The 22,748-nt window shown below is 36.9% G+C and overlaps 1 protein-coding gene and 1 pseudogene across 3 annotated transcripts in view; both read left to right on the top strand.

The window, feature by feature from the left end:
• LOC110026997 (enhancer of mRNA-decapping protein 4-like) overlaps nucleotides 1–12,096 on the top strand; it is a 62,152-nt gene extending 50,056 nt beyond the window's left edge. Inside the window, exons 7-12 of one of the 3 annotated variants that reach the window (XM_020728247.1) lie at nucleotides 9,324–9,683; nucleotides 9,764–9,883; nucleotides 10,238–10,408; nucleotides 10,880–11,038; nucleotides 11,166–11,294; nucleotides 11,389–12,096. In XM_020728247.1, coding sequence (XP_020583906.1) covers nucleotides 9,324–9,683; nucleotides 9,764–9,883; nucleotides 10,238–10,408; nucleotides 10,880–11,038; nucleotides 11,166–11,294; nucleotides 11,389–11,697 — 1,248 coding nt within the window. In that variant the 3' untranslated portion in view covers nucleotides 11,698–12,096. Of the gene's footprint in view, nucleotides 1–9,323; nucleotides 9,684–9,763; nucleotides 9,884–10,237; nucleotides 10,409–10,879; nucleotides 11,039–11,147; nucleotides 11,295–11,388 lie in introns of all 3 variants that reach the window. The other 2 variants (XM_020728245.1, XM_020728248.1) reach the window with 2 other exon arrangements.
• LOC110026991 lies at nucleotides 435–8,349 on the top strand (annotated as a pseudogene).
• Nucleotides 12,097–22,748: the final 10,652 nt, after the last annotated feature.

Genomic DNA, 22,748 nt, shown 5'->3' with positions numbered 1-22,748 from the left:
CAGGAGCTACACAAATTGCAAGTTTCTTTTGTTCATATCTGATTAAAGTCTTTGCTTCTGTCCGATTACTAGATTCCCCTCAAATTGAAAGCATAATTGGTTTTAAATTATGTAGTAGAATAGGCACACATAAATAACAGTAGGGAATATAAATAGGTGACGCATATATAAAAAATTAAAGTTTCCTCGTTAGACAAGTCAATACACAGGAATTGAGTGACGTGTGTAAAAAATGTACATAAAATTGAGTGGTTTATTTGTAACTTATTACACAAAAAATTGAGTAGTATATTTTTGTACAGAAAATTAAAAGTATATTTGTAACTCAAGTTGTATGCGTGCAAATAAATATAGAATTGGGTGATATGCATGTAAATTTCTTGTACGCAACAAAGAAGAAGATAAAGAGGAGGTATACCTGGCCGAAGTGTTGCATGGGGGAAGGAGTTCACCTGAGGAAGTTCACAGGAGGAAGTTTGCCGGAGGGAGGGAGGCTCGCCGGAGAAGGAGAGGAAGGGGGACCTGGATTGAGTTCTGTTGATGAGGTGTGGAGAGTTGGCTGGTTGTCTTCTTGTTTTTTTTTTTTTAATTTTTGGCAGAGGAAGGAGGAGAGTGGGTTTCTGTCGAGAGAAAATGGAGGCAGGGTCGAGCGGCTAGTTCTTCGATCGAGAGAAGGGGAGGCGAGGCTTTCAGTGGAGTGTAGAGGCGAGCCGAGAGGAGGCAAAGCAGACGAATGGGGGTTTCGGTATAGAGCGGGAGAGGCGAGCAGAGCCGGAGGAGAGAGCAAGAGAGGAAGCGGGGTCTGTGGCTTTCGGTGCAGAGACACATAGACAGGATCGAGCCAGAGGAGTTTTCGGTGCCAAGGAAGAGGGGGAAGGTGAAGCAGGCGTGCAAGGTTTCTTCTATGTGAGGGGAGACCGAATAAGGAAAAGGCGAGGGAGACGAAGCTTGGGAGTCGAGCGAGAGAGGCGAGCCGAAGAAGAGAGGAGGCGGGGGAGAGCTTTCAGTGTCTTCTTCGTGAGGAACACAAATGAGTAAAGCAGACGTCGGTGCAGAGGGAGAAGCCAAATTTGGTGCGGATGAGAGGCGAGCGAGGCTGTTTGGTCAAGCGAGGAAGGAGGCGGGATCGAACGCAAGGAAATCGAGCAGGAGATGCGAGCTGAGCGAGAGGAGGGAGTCAGGATCGATAGAGGAAGAGGGAGGTCGACTTGTCTCGAGCACGAGGAAGGGAGAGGTAGACGGGTTCTCGGTGCAGAGGGGAGGAGTAGATGAGTAGTTTTTGGTGCAGAGGGGAAGAAGAGGGGAGCCAGACAGGAGACCGAATGCCAGTAAGGAGCTAAGTGGGATTGTATAGCCGAGGTGAACGTTATGCGAGACTAGACGGGGAATTAAATCCATTCATGGAGTCGGGTTCAAATGGAAAATCTTAACTCTCAATTAAGATGAAATTAAATGACTATTTTGAAATTTGAAAATTTAAAATTTTAAATTGTTTAATCCTTGTTTAGCCCGAGTCCAACCCGAATCAAACCCGGGTTGAACCTAGGTTGAGCCCGGGCCCGCGCTCCAATAATTAAAAAATGTCCATCAATTTTTGTTTTAATTGCTCGCTCGCGGAACCATAGCAATATGGACATCTTTTCTAGCTAAAGTCGACGTTCCAGACGTGCCGACGTGGTCTGTTTCGTCATTCAGGGTCGTCCGGACAAGTTCGTCGACAATCATGCCAAAAATGTGTGAAATTTGATTTCTTTGAATTTTGGGTCGTGATAGGTCATTTTGAAGATTGATTTCAGTTTAAATGTCGATGCAATGTGTGAAATGCAATGTGTGAATTGTGGGTGAATTGTGGTGTTCACATTGCCGAGTCATGGAGGGTTCATCTATGGCCGTCTGATCCTGTAGGAACTCATTTTCGGGCCCTCTACATGTTAGTTCTTAGCCCTTGCAACTAAGAGTTGAGTGCTTGAGACTACTCATGCGATGTCTGCACAAAAATGAGTCAAGAAGTGACTCGAAGTTCTATGGGAGGTGGGCTCCATTACTAGTCTGCGAGGATGGTTTACAACGAACTCCTAAGGCTAGATTATGTGTTCTGGGAGTAGGAGAGTAAGACCTCACTGAAACTGAGGTCAACAAATGGACCCCCAATATGTGTGGTGTGCTGAACAAGGACACCGCGTGTATTGGTGTTGACCGAAGTGCCCGACACGATTAAAAGATATGTCTAAGTACGCCATACTTAGAACAAATTGACTTAAGAGTTAGAATAAATTTGAGTTGGGGCTTTCCACTGAAGATTTCCCAACCCAAGGACAAAAGCGTACTAAAGATTTTCAAATGTTTTCGCTGGGGATGAAGGGATTCACCACATGTTTGCGTCGTTTGATTATTGTAAATTTAATTGAGTAACGAGATTAGTTTGAGAAAGAAAGTACGGGGCCACCAACACGAGATTTATGTCAAAATTTGGAGACAGCCACCAACACAGGATTTACACCAAAATTTAGGAAATATCATGAATGAGGAAAATATAGGGATAGGATGTGGAAAATATATTGATAGATACAGAATTCTTGCCCCGATCCTGAAATTCAAATAGAAGGAGAGTTGATCAAATATTTTTCTATTTAAGTTGGATTACATTAGGGATCAACTTTAAGCCCATAACATTTTACTTTAGTTATGATTGTTCTTACTGAACATTTACAGGAGGATGTACTTTGGTGTATGCTTTTTGCTGACGATACTCTTCTTGAGGATAAAATAAAGAAAAAGTTCAGGAAAAAAACTTGAATTATGGTGGTGTATATTGGAGTCTAACGACCTTTGTTTGAGTAGATCTAAAACTGACTACTTGGAATGTAATTTTAGTAGTAGTAGTAGCTCTCGTGGCAGAGTCGTAACTATGAAGATCAAGTCATTAAAATGTATGAACATTTTAGATATTTTGGGTCTATTGTTCAAAGTGATGGTGATATAAATGTGGATGTTATTAGTATAATTTAAGTTGACCGGTTGAAGTGGAGGAATGCAAAAGGCCTATTGTGTGATAGAAAATTACTGCTTAGACTTAAAAAGAAAATTTTATAAGATGGTGGTGAAACTTGCAATGCTTTATGATGCAAAATGTTGTCTTTTAAAAGAGAAGTATAAAACTAAGTTTGGTGTTGCTGAGATGAGAATGCTTAGTTGGATGAGTAGCTTGACACTTAGAGACAAAATACGAAACGAATTTATCCGTTAAAAGGTTGGTATAGCTCCAGTGGCAGACGAGATTAGAGATAGTCGTGTTAGATGGTTTTGTCACATGAAATGTCGGCAGAGAGTAGATGCTTTAGATTCGACTTCTGTTAAGAAATGCAGAGGTAAACTTAAAATACTTGGGCATGTTATATAAAAAATTGATCTTCATTTATTAAAATTAAATGAAAATATGGTACTCTATCGGACGCAATGGAGAGAAAAGATTCACGTAGCCAACCCGACTTTGTGGGATAAAGGCTTCTTGTTGTTGTTGTAATAAAAAATATTTTGGATCCATTATAGAAAAAAACAATTATTATTAATTTGAAATCATGTAAAACTTCAACTAACTAGGTTCGAAACTAGAGAAAGTTGAATGAAAAGAAGTGCAAATCAAACAATATTAAAAATAACTTGGGAAATTATCTTTACAGTAAGTTTTATAAGTATTAAAATAACTTGGGAAATTATCTTTACAATATTAAAAATAACTTGGGAAAAGAAGTGCAAATCAAACAATACATGCCCTGACATTATCTTTACAGTAAGTTTTAATCACATACATGCCCTGACATTATCTTTACAGTAAGTTTTATAAGTCATTTTATGCCGAAGCTGAAAGAATCTTACCTTAAAACTTCTAATAAATTTTTTAGATATCTTAAATTAAGTAAAAGAAGGGATATTTACAAAGTTATATTGATTTTGTGTGCGGTAAATACGAATTCTTTAAAATACATGATAGATATTTACGAAGAGGTAATGCCCCTTGTTGTAACCCAAGCATTACAAAGAAAATCATGAAACATCCAAAATTTCATTTTTTTATGCCAATTTCTTTACTTTATATAACAAATAGTTCATGAATATGGTAAATGAATGGTATAAAGAAATATGAGCCCTGTATAGAACGAAACCCAGAATCTTTTTATCAATAGCTTAGAAATAATTTCAAAATGAGGTTGATAAATAGTTGATGATGAAACCAGGATAAGTAAAGTCATTTGTTTTAAAATACTAATTTTAATTTTGAGTCATGATTGATCAATAATATACCTTTTAGCGAACATTTTTATTCACTTTTTAGCTGTAGTTATTAAAACTAATTTTTAGTTTAGCTTAATGTATTTCTTAAAATATATTATGTTGTGGAACAATGTGAAACTCATGTTCAGGTTGTGCTCAAGGAAAAATTAGATGTGGGTCTTAGGCAAAGCTAAAGAATGTGGCAAAATTTTCTTGATCTAATAATCTTTTTCTAAGTCTAGGTTAAATTGAGTTTTAGGAATTTCCTCAATTAGTTCCAACTCGATTTAATGTAATGGTGGCATTGGTGCATGCTTGATAAGCTGTGGACTTATAGGCAATTTTTTTTTTCTTTTTAAATTTGAAAGTCACAAAGGAATTAAGCAGTTGAGGCAATAGGAGGATAGTCAGCATATATTGTAAAGTTTCAGTTGTTGTCTCATTGTAATAAAGTATTTGTTACCTACATAATATTTTTCCTAAGTTGATCAATAAATTCAAAATCAGTATCATTTTTCATCTGAACATAATCTTTTGAATAACTTTTGAAACCTATCCTAGTAGTCCTACATATTTAGAGGCTGTTTGATTGAACTTGAGAGATGTTCTGCAAAGCCAAACTAAGTTAGGGGACAATGGCTTTAAGCCTAGATGTGTCATCAAAAAATTTTTATCATCAAGCACGAATCTCATAGCTTTGAAGCTTATAGTCGAATTGAGTTGCTCGATGAGAGGAATCCTGCGAGCCTAAATCATCTATTTTTGAGGTCGTTAGAACATTTAAATGATATATATATATATATATATATATATATATATATGTGATCAAGGTAATTGATGTGGACAATCTGATGGAGCATTTTGAGATCCTGGCTAAATTTATTGAAACGCCTTTTTAAAATTATAAATTTGCCATCATTTTTCACTTGAGGGGGAGGAGAAGAGAATAGTGAAATAATAATTAAAGCATTACTCTAGAAGAGAATTGCAGGCTAAAAAATTATAAATTTGCTATCATTTTTCACTTGAGGTGGGAGGAGAAGACAATATTGAATTGATAATTGAAGCATTACTCTAGAAGAGAAGTGTTGGTAAAAGACCACAAGTCGTTGTCAACAACCACCGACAATTTTTGTGGCCAACTACAATTGTGATAACCTTACTATTGCTATTAGCTACCAACTACAATTTTTATAGCACAATTATGGTTGTTGTAGTCAAACGTTTACTATAAAGTTGTGATATTTGGTTTTTGTAATTTCATCTTCCCTACTTCAAGATAAGAGTGTCTTATGTATTTTTAATTTCATAGTGTGGATTATTTTGACTAGGCTTGCCCCTTGGTTTTTTCCCTTTATAGGATTTTTTCACGTAAAAAATTTGGTTGTCTCTTACATGTATATTTGTGTGAGTTCTAGAAAATTATATTGAGGTAAGATATAAGATTTCTCTATTGTTGAGAATTTTCTAATATGCAACAAGGCTTAGATGGGCTTAAATCATTTTTTTGTTGAAGATGAAAATTCTTTGGTTACATTTTAGCTTAAGCTCATTTCTTTAAGCAAACATTATGTTCCAATATTGCATAAATATGAGTTGATTTACTAATGTGAGAGCTTAATTATGTTTCTATACTTATGGATTATTAAATTTATTTCAACATATTTTATTTTTTTGCTAATTGAAATTTTCTTAGCTTAATTAGAGATTGAATCCCAAAATGGTCCCCTTATATGTTTTGTGTGTCCAATAATTATATTACATTTTTCTAACGTAATTTCTTGACTAAACAATATTTATCTGTACTTGCCTCTCATGTTGAAGTTATGATGAAGAATTGATGCTATCTTGGTACGTCAACTATGCAAACTTGATCCCAATTTAGTTTCTAGAAGACCATCTTGTCTCAATTGTGTATAGTTGGATTGAATTGGATAAATGTAATATTTTGATTTAAATTGGGCATATACGAATAACCAACGACTACTTTAAAGTTTAACCCCACAATCAAATTATCCATGATATTTTTTAAATGAAACTTCCACCCACTCATGCTCGTACTTGCATATGGGCGTATGAACTCAATTCATCTATACTTATATCTTAATAGAATAATCATCATTATGAAACTTTCACCAAAATATTTGATAGTTATCCTACCTTTTTGTATTTGAAATCTATTACATCCTATTAGAAATTATATTAGAAAATAATTTATTCTCGTTAAAAGTTATGAGGATTAAATTTAATTCCTAATATGATTTTATTTTCTTTTCTATTTTATATTTATTTTCTTGGATTAGAAGTTTTTTTTTTCCTATTTTAGAGTTTCCTATTTTATGTTATTTCTTTTATCTCCAAATAATTAATATGAATTTATTAATTGGAGATATTAGGTGATATATCTTTCTTTTCATATTGTTTCTCTTTTATTATCTTTCCTATTTTAGGATTCATGTAAGGGTTATTTATACTCCTTAATATATCATTGAAATAAATTCTGCCTAATTCCGTATTATTCTGAATCTCAACATGGCATCAAATCCTAATCCTTAATATATCATTGAAATAAATTCTGCCTAATTCCATATTATTCTGAATCTCAACATGGCATCAAATCCTAAATTTATACCCTAATCACTGACCCTCCTTCCAGAACTACTAGATTCCCTGCAATTCTCCGCGCGGGAAGAGGGGCACTCATTTTGGTATTTGAAATAATAAATTTTTGTTCTTTTCTCCCTGCAAATCCTCCCACAACTTTTCCTGGTAGCTGCCCACTCTAGCTACTTTTCCCAGCCATTGGCCTGCTCCGCGTTCGGCCAGTTCTTCCCGATTTCCAACACAACCGCCAGTCTCCCCTGCAAACAGTCATCCACCTTTCTTGCATGCATAGCCGTCGGTCTTCTCTGCCTTTTTTTTTGTTGGTCATTCCCGCTGTTTTTTGACGCGTAATCCATGCAACACTTCGGCTTCCCGGTTTCCAACAGTTCGGCTTCTCTGATTTTCTGCAGTTATCTAGATTTTCAGTTGTCCGACTTCTTGGTTCTCAGCAGTTTGGCTTTCCTGATTTTCTGCCGTTGGTGGAGGGATTGGTTTTGGTCTTGGTTCCCTTCTCCTTGAGAGACTATCTATTGATTATGACAAAAAATCAAAGCTTGGTTTTACTATTTACCCATTGCCCCATGTGTCCACATCAATTGCTCTCCCTTCTAGAGCACACCAATGTTGTCTTCCTCCTAGATAATGAAGCTATCTATGACATTTGCAGGCGTTCTCTTGACATTGAGTGCCCTACATACACCAACTTTAATTGGCTGGCTTTCTAGGTGATTTCATCCTCACCGCCTCCCTTAGGTTTGATGGCGCAATGAACGTGGTTGTGGTTGTGGCTGTGACTGAGTTCCGGATTAGCCTTGTTCCATACCTAATCCTTGTTCCATACCCACAGATCTATTTCACGCTTTCATGCTAAGCTCCTGTTATCTCAGCTGAGAAGGCCTATCATGAGCAACTCTTTTCGGAAATCACCAACAATGCCTTTAAGCCATCCTCCATGATGGCCAAGTGTGATCCCCACCATGGCAAGTACATGGTTTGTTGTCTCATTTATTGAGGAGATGTGGTGATTAGGATGTGAATGTTGTTGTTGCCACCATTAAGACTAAGCACACAATCCAGTTTGTTGATTGGTGACCGACTGGCTTTCAGTGTAGCATTAATTACCAGCCGCCTACTATACTTCCTGGTGGTGACTTTGCCAAGTTGCAGAGGGCGGTTTGCATGATATCTAACTCCACTAGCATTGTAGTAGAGGTGTTCTCTTGCATCGATCATAAATTTGATCTTATGTATTCGAAGCTTGCCTTTGTGCATTGGTATGGTGGTGAGGGCTCCATCATTTCTTCCCTTGGCCCAAAAAACTTCATGCATGTCCTTCTCTGCCACCAAAATTCTCTCTGCAGTCGGAAGTATCCTCGGTGCATATCCTTTCTTCGGAGTTTATATCCCTGCTGCAGCCCTCCTCTGGAGCGTTCCTACATCAATCACTCTTCCGAAACTCTTTTCCTGCATTAGACCCTTCTCTCATCCTTCTTTTTCAAGCCTTTTCTTTTTCTGCAGGCCATACTGTGCAGCTTTTCCTGTTGGTTGTCTACTTTCCTGCAAACTCTAATGCAATATTACTTGTAGGAGTCTTTCGCTTAACTACAGACACTGCATGAACTGCAGTCAAAGACAATCACAGATGTCCACTTCCCTGCAAATTTCCCTGCAGTATTATTTATAGGAGCTTTCCGTCTATCTACAGATACTGCAGTCAAAGACAATCACAGTTGTCAACTTTTCTGCAATTCTCTTGCAGTATTACCTGTAGGAGCCTTCCGTCTACCTACATACACTGTAGGAACTGTAGTTAAAGACAACTGCAGTTAACTAGAAGTCAACATAAGCCTGTAGAAGTTTTTCGCCTACTTACATACACTATAGGAACTACAGTGAAAGACAACAACAGTACGAGATGAAGACTTTAATCTATGCCTCACAGGATCTTCTTCGTTATTGTTTGATGTTTTCAAATCCAAGTTGAATATGTTTTTCAGTCATGTTTCAACTTGAGGGGGAGTATTATAAGTTATGTTAGGAAATAATTTATTCCTATAAAGGCTATGAGGATTAAATTTATTTCCTTGTATAATTTTATTTTCTTTCCTATTTTATGTTTATTTACTTGGATTATGAGTTATTTTTTTTTCTTATTTTATGTTTTTCTATTTTATATTATCTCCTTTATCTCCAGATAATTAATATGAATTGATTACCTGAAGATATTAGGTGATATTTCTAGGATTTATGTAAGGGTTATTTTTACCTCCTTTTTTATCAATGAAATAAATTTTGCTTAATTCTACATTATTTTGAATTTCAACACATCCTATATTGGTCATGCGATGCTTGGAGTTTCACATCATATATCTTATTAATGGTAAGTTGAAATCTCAAGCTCTCAATTTTTAATTCCTTACTAAAAATTTTTAATTTTTTGCCTGCAGATTTTATCTATGCAGAAGGAGATAAATAAGCAGATTAGCACAGCAGTGGGTGGCCCGATCGCAAAAGAGGGAAAAAGAGTTGAGACAGCTTTGGGCCGGAGCATGGAGAAAAATGTGAAGGCTAATGTTGATGCCTTGTGGGCTCGTTTTCTTGAAGAAAATGCAAAACGTGAGAAGGCTGAAAGAGATAATTTGCAGCATATTACAAGTTTGATCTCAAATTTTATCAACAAAGACTTGCCTGCTGTTTTTGAAAGGATGCTAAAGAAGGAGATACCTTCGATTGGGACATCAATAACTCGTTCAATTACTCCTATACTTGAAAAAACAATTTCTTCAACTATAGTTGATTCGCTCCAGGTTCAACCATCCACAAAATATCTTTTAAACTTTTAATTCAGTAGTTTCAATTGTTTTCTAATCGATCATCCTGTTCTTAGAGAGGTCTGGGTGACAAAGCAGTGAACCAGCTGGAAAAATCTGTGAGTTCTAAACTTGATACGACAGTAACAAAACAAATTCAAGTACAGTTCCAGACAGCAGGCAAACAAGCCCTTCAGGTTTGAGAAGTTATGCAAAGAGAATATTATTGCCCTCACTTTTCCCAGAAAAAAAAATAAAAAAAAATGCAAATAGAATATTATGTTTTACTTGTGTTCCAAATCGGCCCGGATGAATTTGAAGATCCATCAAGAATTTTTTTTTTTTTTTACTTTTTATTAACCTGTTGTTTAGTTGGTTTTTGTGAATTTGATTGCACCCCGGGCCTTTATATACTTTCGTTGGATTTGTTTGCTGAGGTGTACATTAATTGTGCTCTTAGCATAAAATCCAATTTTGACATGCTTTTAGTGGATATTCCTAATTTTCTGTTGAATACCTAGAGTAATTACATTGCAATTTTACCCATGTAGGATGCTTTACGTTCCAGCTTGGAATCCTCTTTAATTCCTGCATTTGAACAATCATGTAAATCAATGTTTGAGCAAGTCGATGCTGCCTTTCACAAGGGTATGAGTGAACATAATTCTGCTGCATTGCAGCAGTTTGAATCCACACATACGCCATTGGCGCTTACTTTAAGGGTAACTACCTTTTTTCTACTCTCTCTGTAGTTTGAACCTTGTCATAAATAGTTTTACTCTTTCTATTTGATGAAGATTGAAAGTGTAAATCCTGTTTCCTATGGTTTGCTTTATGCAGCAATTCATCTGAAACCAACTTCTATGCCCTGAAGTTCTTTGATATAACATAAAATTTTGGAGATCAATAATTAATGAATTTGTTGCACATTTATCAATTATTAGTACATTTCATTTTGTAAAAGTATTATGAAACCTTTCGTTTTTCTTTGCAGCTCTTTAAAAGCTCGGTGCCAGCCATTAGCGCTGACAAATTGTGTCATAGTTATGCTTTCATTCATTAAATATTTGTAGCACATTTCATAGAAAAAATGGGATTGAGATTGCGCTTATTTGGCCTCATATTGTGAAAATTTGTATCCATAGCTTCAAAACTAATTTCTTATGCTAACACTTATTATTTTGAGCTTACAGGATGCAATTAATTCTGCTTCATCTGTTACCCAAAACTTAACAAGCGAGTTGGCAGATGGGCAGCGCAAGCTTTTAGCTCTTGCTTCTGGAAATGCGAAGTCCTTAAATCCAATGGTAGTGCAGCAAAGCAATAGTCCAATGGTCAACCTCCCAGAAATGGTAAGATGCAAAATATTCCCTTACAATTCTCTGTTTCTGTTTCTTTCAAATCTTTCATTCCTTGATATTTTTGCTCTATTGGGTGATGTTTATATACACTTGCTTCTAGCTTGCTCTGTCTGTTCAGCAAGTCGAGGCGCCTCTCGACCCCACAAAAGAATTGTCAAGACTGATTTCTGAATTCAAATATGACGAAGCATTCACTGTAGCTCTCCAAAGGAGTGATGTCTCCATTGTGTCCTGGCTATGCTCTCAAGTCTGTATTTTGCATTCTTTACCTGAAATCAGTCTCTGAAATGCGCAAATTATCTTCAGCTCTACAACTTCAATGAATTTTCACTTTTATTTAGGTTGATTTGCACAGAATATGTTCTATGATGCCACTTCCTCTGAACCAAGGCGTGCTCCTCGCACTTCTGCAGCAGCTGGCATGCGACATTAGCAATGATACTGCGAGGAAGTTGGGATGGATGACTGATGTAGCTGCTGCCATCAATCCATCAGACCCGATCATCACATTACACGTACGACCCATATTTGAGCAGGTTTACAACATACTCGCACACCAGAGATCGCTCGCTTCGATGACGCCAACGGAAGCATCAAGCATTCGGCTAATAATGCATGTCCTAAATTCCGTGCTGATGAGTTGTAAATGAATTCCATTTACATATTCCCCCTCTCTTTATCCTGGTGTTGGTATTTGCAGAAGAGTACAGGGGCTGTTTGTAAGGGAGTACGTTGTAAATAGGAATGAAGAAGAGGAAGTCGGAATCAGATGTGATAGCCTTGCTCTGTTAGTTTATATTTGCATTCACCGAGCAATTATTTTGGAGTTGGAGGCCACATGCTTGTGGTATTAATATTAAATCTCAGTTTGGTTTGATTGGTATTCATACCTGTTTTAGTTTTAGGGCGCATTTGGAAGTTAGAAATTGTGTTCTGAAAAATTCTGAATTGTTTATTTTTTGTTGTGTTCTTTATGTATTTATTGTGCGTGCACCGAGTGCTTGTTGTTAGTTGGAGGCTTTATAATTGAGATATTATGAAATTTTATTGGTCCAATGTTTGCTATTATTAATGTTATAAAGTTGTTGTCTAATCATTTGATTTATGTTTTTAGAGTAAACACATCATATGGATAAAAAATAACTTATAAGAGATGAATGGTGTTTAAATTATAATAAAACCAATGCTTTCACTTTTCGTGGTTTAAAAATGTGATGTATCTTGATGATTATGAAGGAATTGTTCTTAAAATTTAAGAAAAACGCATCAATTAATCAAATAAATAATTAAATAATATTTTTTGGCAAATATAGAGCGCACAACAAGAGGTTAAGAAAGGGTAGCTACTGTAGGTTCGATTCTCGTTTACATGCGAATAAGCCTTGTTTAGCAGGAAAAATTATTTCATGCGGATGCATGCGGTGTCCAATTTCCACCGTCGTTCACCGTAAGATATTTCGGTAGACCTAACTTTTAACTTTTTTTTTTTAAATAAAATTTGTTTGCGGTGATTTCAACTTTTAACTTTTTTTTTTTTTTAAATAAAATTTGTTTGCGGTGATTTACTGTGGAGATCGGACACCACATGTATCTCTGCAGTATAAAATAATTTCTCATTTAGTGGGTGGCTAAGAAAATAAAAGGAGCATTTACATGCATGACACAATTCTTATGTGTTTACATATATATATAACACCGAACATTAATATTTACATTCATAGCACTTAATCATTAAAATAAAATTAGAAATGTTACTTTTAACAGTTCAACGGACTTTTTTCATGCATGCGTTTATAGCACTCACATGTTATAAGTGTTAATATTTAATTTTAGATGTAAGATATGTAAATCCATGAATTTGTGTGGTACTTGTGTAAATTTCCTAAAAAGAAATGAAATAAGATAAAAAGAAAAACTTAAGGAAAATGGTAGAGAAATAATTAGGTAATTAGAGGCTATTTAAAGCAAATATAAGTTTTGCACCGTTACAATAAACTTAAGAATTTTAAGTAGAAAATTATTGCTAAAAAGTCCCTATGATGTTGGTCAAACAAAGAATCGGATGCGGGGCTCCCTAGAGGGGGCGAAACTGTTTTAGCCGAGATGGGGGTAGGGGCCGACTAATCCATGATGAGGGGATTGGGTTGCCGCCCAAGTATAAGTTTTGCACCGTTACAATAAACTTAAGAATTTTAAGTAGAATATTATTGCTAAAAAGTCCCTATGATGTTGGTCCAACAAATAATATGATGTGGGGCTCCCTAGAGGGGGCTAAACCGTTTTAGCCGAGATGGGGATAGGGGCCGACTAATCCATGATGAGGGGATTGGGTTGCTTTTCCTTTCCAGAGTCATATTTGAGGACAAGTGGTACTCTATTTGTTGTCTTTGGCATTCTCTTTTCCTTTCCAGAGTCATATTTGAGGACAAGAGCGCTCTGATTGTTTCTCGTTTCAAGATGGTGTTTATCCTCGACTCTCCCCTCCTCCTCAACCTCCCTTTTGCTGTCTTCTTTGTCGTACTAGTAGCATTAAGCCCAAGGACAACAACTCTGTTGTATTTTGCAGCCCCCAAACCATTCTCCTTGTCGTTGCCAACCCCCACACACCCCATTTTTGTGGTTTTGGTCAATTGTTCTTGCTGTCCCACCCTTTCCTCGTCTCTGGCAACACCTCTATGGTATTAACAACTATTCTCTACTACCACACTTCCATCGTACTGCAACTAACCACTCTTCTTCGATCAATCCCTCCAACTGCCCAAAACCCATTGTTATGATTGTTGCCGCAACAATATTGCTTCAAACAGTAGCTACCCTAAGTTGCAACCATCCCACGACCACCTTCTTGACTTCCTTTCATCTTGTCCCTTAAACCACTTCACCACCACTTTTCAGATACATTTAGTTGTGCTTGCTTGTGCTTATTGTTGTATTTCCCTTTGGGTTTAATTGTATATTTGAGTTCAACAATAATATTTATTGTCTGGATGTTGTTTGGGTTATATCTGATGCTAATTGGTGTCAGAGCTAGCCTAACTCTAACCCGACACTGGATTTTCTAGCATTCACCATACCGAAACCATTTCCACCAAAAATTTTTCTTTCATACCAACCTTTCCACTCCCACAAGTCCCAAACCATAACCATGCTACCAAATATAGATAGGCCTGAGCCTACCTTGAAAGAGATATAATATGAGCTTCGTCGTCTTCAGTAGAGGCTTGCAGAGATGGATGGTGAAATTCAGAAGGAGATTACTCTCAATCGTGATATGGAGAGTCTAAGGGGAGAAAAGGACAAGGATCTGAATTACTTCCATGGGGATGAATTCAATGAGGAGGAAGAAAGACCCCGACAATTTGGAATTCAGTATTAGAGGAGGCCAAGAGAGGATGCTACATATGAGAGCATAGAGATTTTGGGATCAAAGTAGATCTACCAGAGCTTGATGAAGGTAGATATTTTGACGACATTATCGAAAGACTACAATAAGTTGGGAGGATCTTTGAGTAAAAAGAGGTGTCGGAAGACAGGAGGGTGAAGCTTTCAGCCATGAAATTGAGAAAGAGTGCCTCATAGTGGCAGGAAAACTTGTTGTGGTAGAGAAATAAAGAAGGCAGTGACATAATTACTAGGTGGGATAAGATGAGTAGGGATATGCAGAGAAAATACTTACCTTCTCATTACCACTAAGATACATTTTTAAGAATCTACCACTTACAACAGAGATATCTATCAGTGAAGGACTTCACAACATAGTTTTACAAGTTGCAAATAATGTGTGAGTTGGTTGAGCTAAAAGAACATTCCACAACTTGATATCTTTAGGGATTGAAGCCCTTTATCAATAATGTTACTAGTCACCGGGAGATGTCCACACATTAGCCATGAAGGTGAAGAAGCAGCATAAACAAAGAAGGAAACCACTACTATTTAGACAACTACCCATAATGGAAGACATCAATAGGAGTATGCCTCAATGAGTTGAGAAAATTGGTTTGGATAATGATAGAGCCACTTCGAGTAAGAAGAAGTTGGAGAAGAGTAGCAAACATACTATAGTCCTAGCCCAAAAATGTTTTAGATGCTATGAATTTGAGCACAACATCATCTGCTAGTCAAGTTATTTTTTTTACCGAGTAGGATGCATTGGAGGAGGTTAGCAACAAGAAGGTAGTTGAAAAAATGAGTGAGGTGTATCATCTTTCACCGAATGAGGGTGAGATAATCGTGGCTCAGTTTTACAGACTAAGGATATGAGGGATTTGTAGTGTCTTTGTCATAACATATTCTAAACTTGTTGCAATGTGAACATAATGGTTAGTATCATAATCGATGGAAGGAGCAGCAAGAACATGGCGTCTACGTAGATGGTGTAGAAATTGGGCATCATGAATCAAAACATTTCAGCCATATTCTCTAACATGGCTGAAGAAGAAGAACATGGTCATCATTGATCGGAGATGCCTAATGAGGTCTTTGATTGAAAGCCAGTTGTAGGAACATGTGTGGTGCTATGTGGTATCCAGGGATGTCTGCTTCCATTTGTTGGGGAGACCGTGGTATTTGATTGTCGGATTCATCATGACTGATTTAAAAACACCAACTTCTTTACCTAGGTAGGAAGAACATCATCTTTTTCTATTTTTGGGGAGCCTGAGATCACAGGTGCTCTTACCAGCAGTGTAACTTCAGTGGGATCAGTTTTGGTGACCATAAAGGATGATAGGACCAAGACACAGATTCCAGACATGAGACAGTCACAACAAGGAGCATTTCAATACATCACGGTCGATATCTTACTGCCATGACCACCACTATTCAAGGAGGAACATGTTACATTCACTTCAAATCACGTTGAACCAATATTATGTTACTTTGGGAGGATTCAATATTATATGCGTAACATATAAGCCCAAGACAGATCAAAAGTAAGCTCCTAAAATAAACTGATACCAATGCTTGCTTGCAAGTGGGGTAAGATCCTTAAGTGCCTTGAGGGATGGTGTAGTCATTAATGGAAAGCAGTTGCTTCACGGACAATAGTGAAAGAGCCTTCAATCCTGGGTGGTTGCAATGACTCCATTATCGATATTGGGTAGACAATTTCGTTAGACTGACACGGGGCTCCAAAGTGGGGGATAAATCGGCAGGTTCATTTGAACTAGTCACTACATGAATTAAATATATTTGCATCGGTCATATCAGAAGCAAATCGAACATAAATCTGATATTGGGCAATAGTGAAAGAGCCTTCAATCCGAGGAGGTTACAACAACTCCATTATCGATATTGGGTAGATAGAAGCTTTGATGAATGAGGTTAAAGCTCACCCAATCCCGTTAGACTGACACAGGGCTCCCAAGTGGGGGCTAAATCGGCAGGTTCATTTGAACTAGTCACTACATGAATTAAATATATTTGCATCAATCATATCAAAAGCAAATCGAACGTAAATCTGACAATAATTAAGGATTATCGTCAGATTTGCATCTAATTTGCGTCTGATTTTTTCCACCATTAATTCATGGGTCGATAATTTTATTTCCATCCAAGTTACGTCAAAATATTCTGATGCAAATAATTTGCGTCGTTTTAGCATTGTATTTGTTTATACGAAACGTTCTTTGAAATTATTGTCAGCAAATGACAGATGATTAATATTAATGTCAAATTACCGTCTCATTTGTGTCGTAAAATGTCATAGAATGATGTCATGTTATTGTCGATGTAGCGTCAGATTTTACGTCTAAAAACAAATGCAAATTCTACTCAAACCTATAACAAAAAATAGAACATAATTACATTTCCACCATCTACACAAAAACACATTCCACATTACATATCACGTTAAGCATAGTCATATCACAAATCAAATCTCTAAACAATATCATTAACAAAAGAAAAAAAAACTGTCACAAATCGTCTCAAATAAGAATAGTAAAATTAATCTAAAAGATTCCACAACAAATGTTCCACAAAATGCTTATAAATAAATGAAAAAAAAACTGCACGGATGTCATTGGTTGCTTACGCCAACTATCTGCTAAGGTCTTCACCTTGTACACTATAAAGTCCTTAAGTCTATGTCGGTCTTCTAGCATCTACTCGTGCAACTGGCGGATCTCTTCATTCATTCCCGCCACCTGTCTGACAAGAGCCTCCTGGTCTGACTATGAGGAGCTTGAGGAGCTAAGAATGAGACCATGAGAGAACACAGCTTCGAAGGCTATGCCCATCTCTTCAAAACCATAATCCCTCCCCTTCTTTCTCTCTGTTGCATGTTCCCAAAGCTCGTACTTAGACCACGCAGTGGTAGATTGACTACCACTACTGCAAGCGGAAGGCTGGTCTTGAGTGGCCAAGTTTCTCTCATATATCTGCTCGAATTCCTCCTGTAAAATGAAAAATAACAGTTAATTGACAATTTTAACAGTTAGTCAAAATAAACTTTTAATTTAAGGTTCTTAACTCACAGTAACCAGCTGAGAATGCTTCAAGGCCCACTGGACAGTCCCCAAGCGTCGATGAGTTTGAACATGCAACTCTGCAATGGAGGGAGCACGACTCAACTTATTAGCCTGTGTTGCACACAAAAATGGTTAGTGCTAAAAATTTACTCCAAAAATTAAATTAATGATTAAATATATAACAAAATCTTACCAGCACCCTGTAGTGCTCTGTTTGAGGGACGAAGCCGCTAATATGGAGCGTAGCTCCCCTGATCCTCTTTGTTGCCCCGTTCACTTGGATCATTTGCCTCTTCCTCTCATAATCAAATGAGGCCTAAGCTACAGTCAAATGTTCCCATAGGCCCTCACCAATCTAGGCAGGTCGTTCACCCCCCACCCCCCTCGACAGACTATCATGTACATGTTGGCAAGGCGATGCCTGCCTTGAATATCAAAGATTCGGTGGATCTGCTGGTGGTGCTCTGGGAGCCAGGTGAAGAACCTCTGCAACGTAAAAAATAACCCATGTGTTAGTATAAAATATTGAGTCAAATTTATAAATTTGATTCAAATTACATGATCATACCTCAAACTTTCTGAACCACAAGTCTCGAGTGACAACAAATATCTGCTTCCCTATCAAATATGACTCATCGTACATGCTCTTGATAATCTTTGTGATGCAAGTGATGACCATCTTGTTAAAAATAAAGCTGCTTAAGAAATAAATTAGTAACCAAAAATCACATAGCATGAAGACTAAACATAATACAATGCTATAAATAACTTACAAGTCCCCCTCTAGCAGTAAGTGTACCCTCAGAGGGGTAGGAGTCAATGGGCCAAGAGGTGTAGCAACAGGTAGGGTAGTAGGTGCCTAAGCAGCAGTTTCCACAGAAGAAGAAGACTAGTGGGTGCAAGAAGAGGTGCTACAAAAGGTGTAGCAGCTGTCGGTGGGAAGGATGTGTCATAGGAGGTGTAGCTACAACCGGTGGGGGAGGAGGTGCCATAGGAGGTGTAACAACAACAAGATGGGGAGGAGGTGTCAGAGGAGGTGTAGCATCAGCAGGTGGGGGGGGGATTAGAAGCAGAGGCAGGAGTAGATGACCACCTCTTCCTGCTACAGTAGGTGATCTCTAGGGTCCGTAGAACACGGTGTCACTGAGGTAGCTGAGCACCTGTCCCACCTGTGGAGATCTACAAACAAAAGATTAACATTAATAAGTTTAGTACTGATAGGAAAAATAATCATAGGCAGAAAGAATTGATGCCGTAAATGTAAGACAAAAGTATGAGCAAAAAGTTATCGTCTCCTACAACAAATATGCTTCGTAGATCGATCCCTCGGATGTGCTTTATTCTTAATCATTTTTATTTTATTTTATTTAAAAATATGCAGCACATTTATTTTATATTGAATATGGTGGTCGTTTAGTGTAAAATAAAAAGAGGCCAACATGCAATGTAAGCACCAGAAAGACATACCTCTCGAAGGAATATATCCATCTGTACTGCACTGCATGGGCAGATGCTTCATGGAGTCAAAGAAACTAGGATGAAATATCCACTCAAGCATACATAATAATAAGGGAGTACTCACATCAATATGTCTCAATGAGTCAACAATCAGTGCCCCTTCACCCAACTCACTGAAGAGCATACTGACTTCAATCAAGGGATAAGCACTGACTTCAACAAAACATAAAAAATAATGGATAATAAGCACTACAAAAATGTATGATAAACATTACTTTTTATGCCAAATACTTTACCTATTCCCAAGTTAAAATAGTGGCTCAAATTTGAAACAAAGCTACTAGGAAACTTCAGAGAATCCACCCACTCAAAAAATTGTCCTCCTTTGATTTAGTGTAAGATAATATGTTGCTTTAGCCTTTATTAATTTACCTTCATTTTTCTCCTGAAGCTTTAAAGTCCTTTTGCAACACCTTTCAAGTCTATTCTAGCTTTCACATTATTTTTTGTCTTACCCTTGATATCCATAACAACGTTGAAGTTGTTATAAAAAATAATTCTTCTTAATGTGCATAACATCAAGATTATGACTAATCAGATTAGTCTTCCGGTATGAAAGATTCCAGAATATACTGCACTTAGTCCAACTGTGTGTAACACCAAAATCAAGAAGATGAGATGAAGTGAACTCTGGTCACTCAGTGATATTCGACACTTAACTAATCATTTGTACTATTTCAACTCCAGTAATCTTGGGGATGGACTTAATCATTCAACCCTATTTTTGAAGAATGCATCTCTGTTCCTTCTAAATGGGTGATCACAACGTAGAAATCTTTGGTGTTTGACATCACAACGTAGAAATCTTTGGTGTCAGTCAAACCAGATGTTTTTCCTATCATATTTCAGAGTAAATGTCTTCAACATATCCAGGAAGTAAGGACAAGCCAATTTCCCGGCTGTGCTCCAACCACATAGCATTACATAGGCCGGGAACTCACTAATTGTCCACATAAGAGCCTCCCTCAATTGAAAATTCTGCTTCATAACAATGTCATATGTCAGCACACCCGTCTCCCATAACATTTGAAGCTCTTTAATCAAAAGTTGTAAGTAGACATTGATTTATCCTTTGAGTTATGGATATGATATGATCAACGTTAGAAATAAAAACGACACGGTCATGGACATTTGGGGGGAAAATTGTACAACATAATGATCACTGACAACATGAGTATTGGGTTACAGTGCGACTGCATGAGGTGAAGCACAACCATCCCATAAAGGTACGACATGTAATATTTTAGTAAGTCATGATTACTGACCAACATGAGTATGTGATGCACAACCATCTCATAAAGGTTGTTGTGCAACATTTAGTAAGTAATAGAACAATTGTGATTTGTTGTTCAGTGTTTCAAGTTCTTGTTGAATGCTCTCAACGAATTGAGTTCTTTGAGCATTCTAAATCATATCTTCATATGTGTCAGGATCAAATTCCTCTGCATGATGAGCATAACTTGTTGAGGCACCTCCTTGCTCGCACTGATCTTTTGGTTCTTGCTCATAATGTACAGTCAAGTGGAAATAATTAGGTTTGAATCATTTGTGGTAATGATCCAACTTAACTTCTTTGGGTGGCAGAAACACTTGATTTTTGTAATTTGTACAAGGACACCAAAACGTACCCTCCAAACAATATATGAGCGGCTGTGATGACATCTGCAAAAATTCATTAACACCATTCAAGAACTCATATGCGATTCATTTTTGTCCTGGATATAATTTGTTATACATCCAAGCTTTCAAATTATAAATATTCATTTGTAGCAAAGATGTAGCTTTGCATATTAGTAAAACTATTACACAATATTTATCAAAATGTACAGTGGATTATTATGCTTAGCGGTTTGTGGGAGCTAAATTTAACTGAAGAAATTGAAATATGGTTAGTATTTAAAGGGTTAAATGGATGGAGCAAATTTAACCATTGTTTCCTTTCCAATGTAATGGTTACAGACTAAATATAAATTCACTTTGGTCATTTTAAGATTATGGAGATTTCTCCAAAGAGAGATCTAATAACCAAAAGAAATAAAGTGCATAATGAGTTTCAAGAGATTAAAGATAAGGGAGAAGTAAGGATTGCAATCATATAAAGAAAATGATGAGAAAAATATAGTGAGCTTCCTAACCTATCATATTTCTATAACACTAGCCTACCAACAAAATCTAACATCAACTTAAGGGATTTAAATGAATTAAAGTATAAAGAAGAACTCACCATCATGGGGTTGAAGACAACATCCATAACTCTAAGTCATCCATGCATGAACAAGAAAATTTATGAGCTGGTAACTCCTCCTTAAGCTTTTCTGCACTTAAGCTAAAATGAGAGAACGAAGAAGAGGAGAAGGGAGAAGAGCTCTCTCCATAATTTTTCCACTCTAGGCTCTCTAAGCTGCACTAAAAGTAATTCTCATATTATGTTACATACCCCCCTCAATCTTAAATATATATAAAAGCTAACTAGAGCACACAATCTAGGCCTAGCACCTTGACGCTATGTAGGGTATCATAAGCACCAAGCTATGTGTACCCTTGTTGTTTCAAATCCTTTGAATGGATGAAGCTCTCGATGGAAATATGGGAATATGCTAAAAATATTTAAAATGTAGTCCACAATAATTTAAATAAAGCCTAATGCTAAAACACGGACCCTAACCTTCAATTTTTACTTACATACCATTGAACTCTTATCTACATACATAACACCAAAATTTTAATTTTTACATGCATACAACATCACCTATATATATATATGTATATATATATATATATAATACATATATATATATATATACATATATATATATGCATTTTATACATATCCCTAAATTCTTATTTACATACACACCTAACACCTAAAATTTAATTTTTACATACATACCACTGAACCCTTATGTATATACTTACCTAACACTAAAATTTCATTTTCTTACATACATACCAACATTACCTATGCTTTTCATACACCTGACACTTAAACAACAATTTTTACATGCATACCACATATGAATGGAAATAATGGCACGCATAGGCTTACCTTCTTCAATGCTTTCTGGTAGGAGTGGAGCTGAAGGTTGAGGGGAGTTTCGGTGGTCTCTGTAAGCACGATCCGATCAATCCCTCCCCAGATAGCTCCAAGGGTGACTGTATCGTGAAGATTTGTTTGAGAAGGCGATGATTTTGAGAGAAATAAAGGGAGAGGGAGAGGGAGAGGGAAAGGGGAGAGGGAGCTTCAAACGGTTTTGGGAAGAAGGAGAGACCGAGAGACGGAGTGCGAAGAATTAAAATTTTGGTGGGCGGGATGCGTAATTAAGGCTATTTACATCAGATTTCCATCTAATTTATGCCGGAAAAGTTTGACGCTAATAAGTAAAGTTTTTGCATCGCTTTATTTGATGCAAATTTAAGTCAAAATCTGTCGCTACCCCTGTTGAAGTTTCGTCATTTTCAGGATACTTTTTTCATCAAATATTTGGACGTGAAATATGAGGCAAAGATCAAAACTTATTATCCATCGCTTAACAACCGCAAATCTGATGCAAATATTGGCGTCGGAAAATTCTGACGCTAATAATATCTTATGCTGTAGTGAGTTCAACCAAGAGGGGAGCAGTGGATGGCCAATCTATGATGAGGGGCTAGGGTTTTCGCCCAAGAAGAGGGGCCTCCCCCCTCCTAGTTATCTATATATATATATATATATA

The sequence above is a fragment of the Phalaenopsis equestris genome, unplaced genomic scaffold (assembly GCF_001263595.1).
Source record: "Phalaenopsis equestris unplaced genomic scaffold, ASM126359v1 Scaffold000411, whole genome shotgun sequence".
Classification (NCBI taxonomy): domain Eukaryota; kingdom Viridiplantae; phylum Streptophyta; class Magnoliopsida; order Asparagales; family Orchidaceae; genus Phalaenopsis; species Phalaenopsis equestris.
The sequence above is the reverse complement of the archived record's forward strand: the minus strand, read 5'-3'. Positions and strand labels throughout refer to the sequence as shown.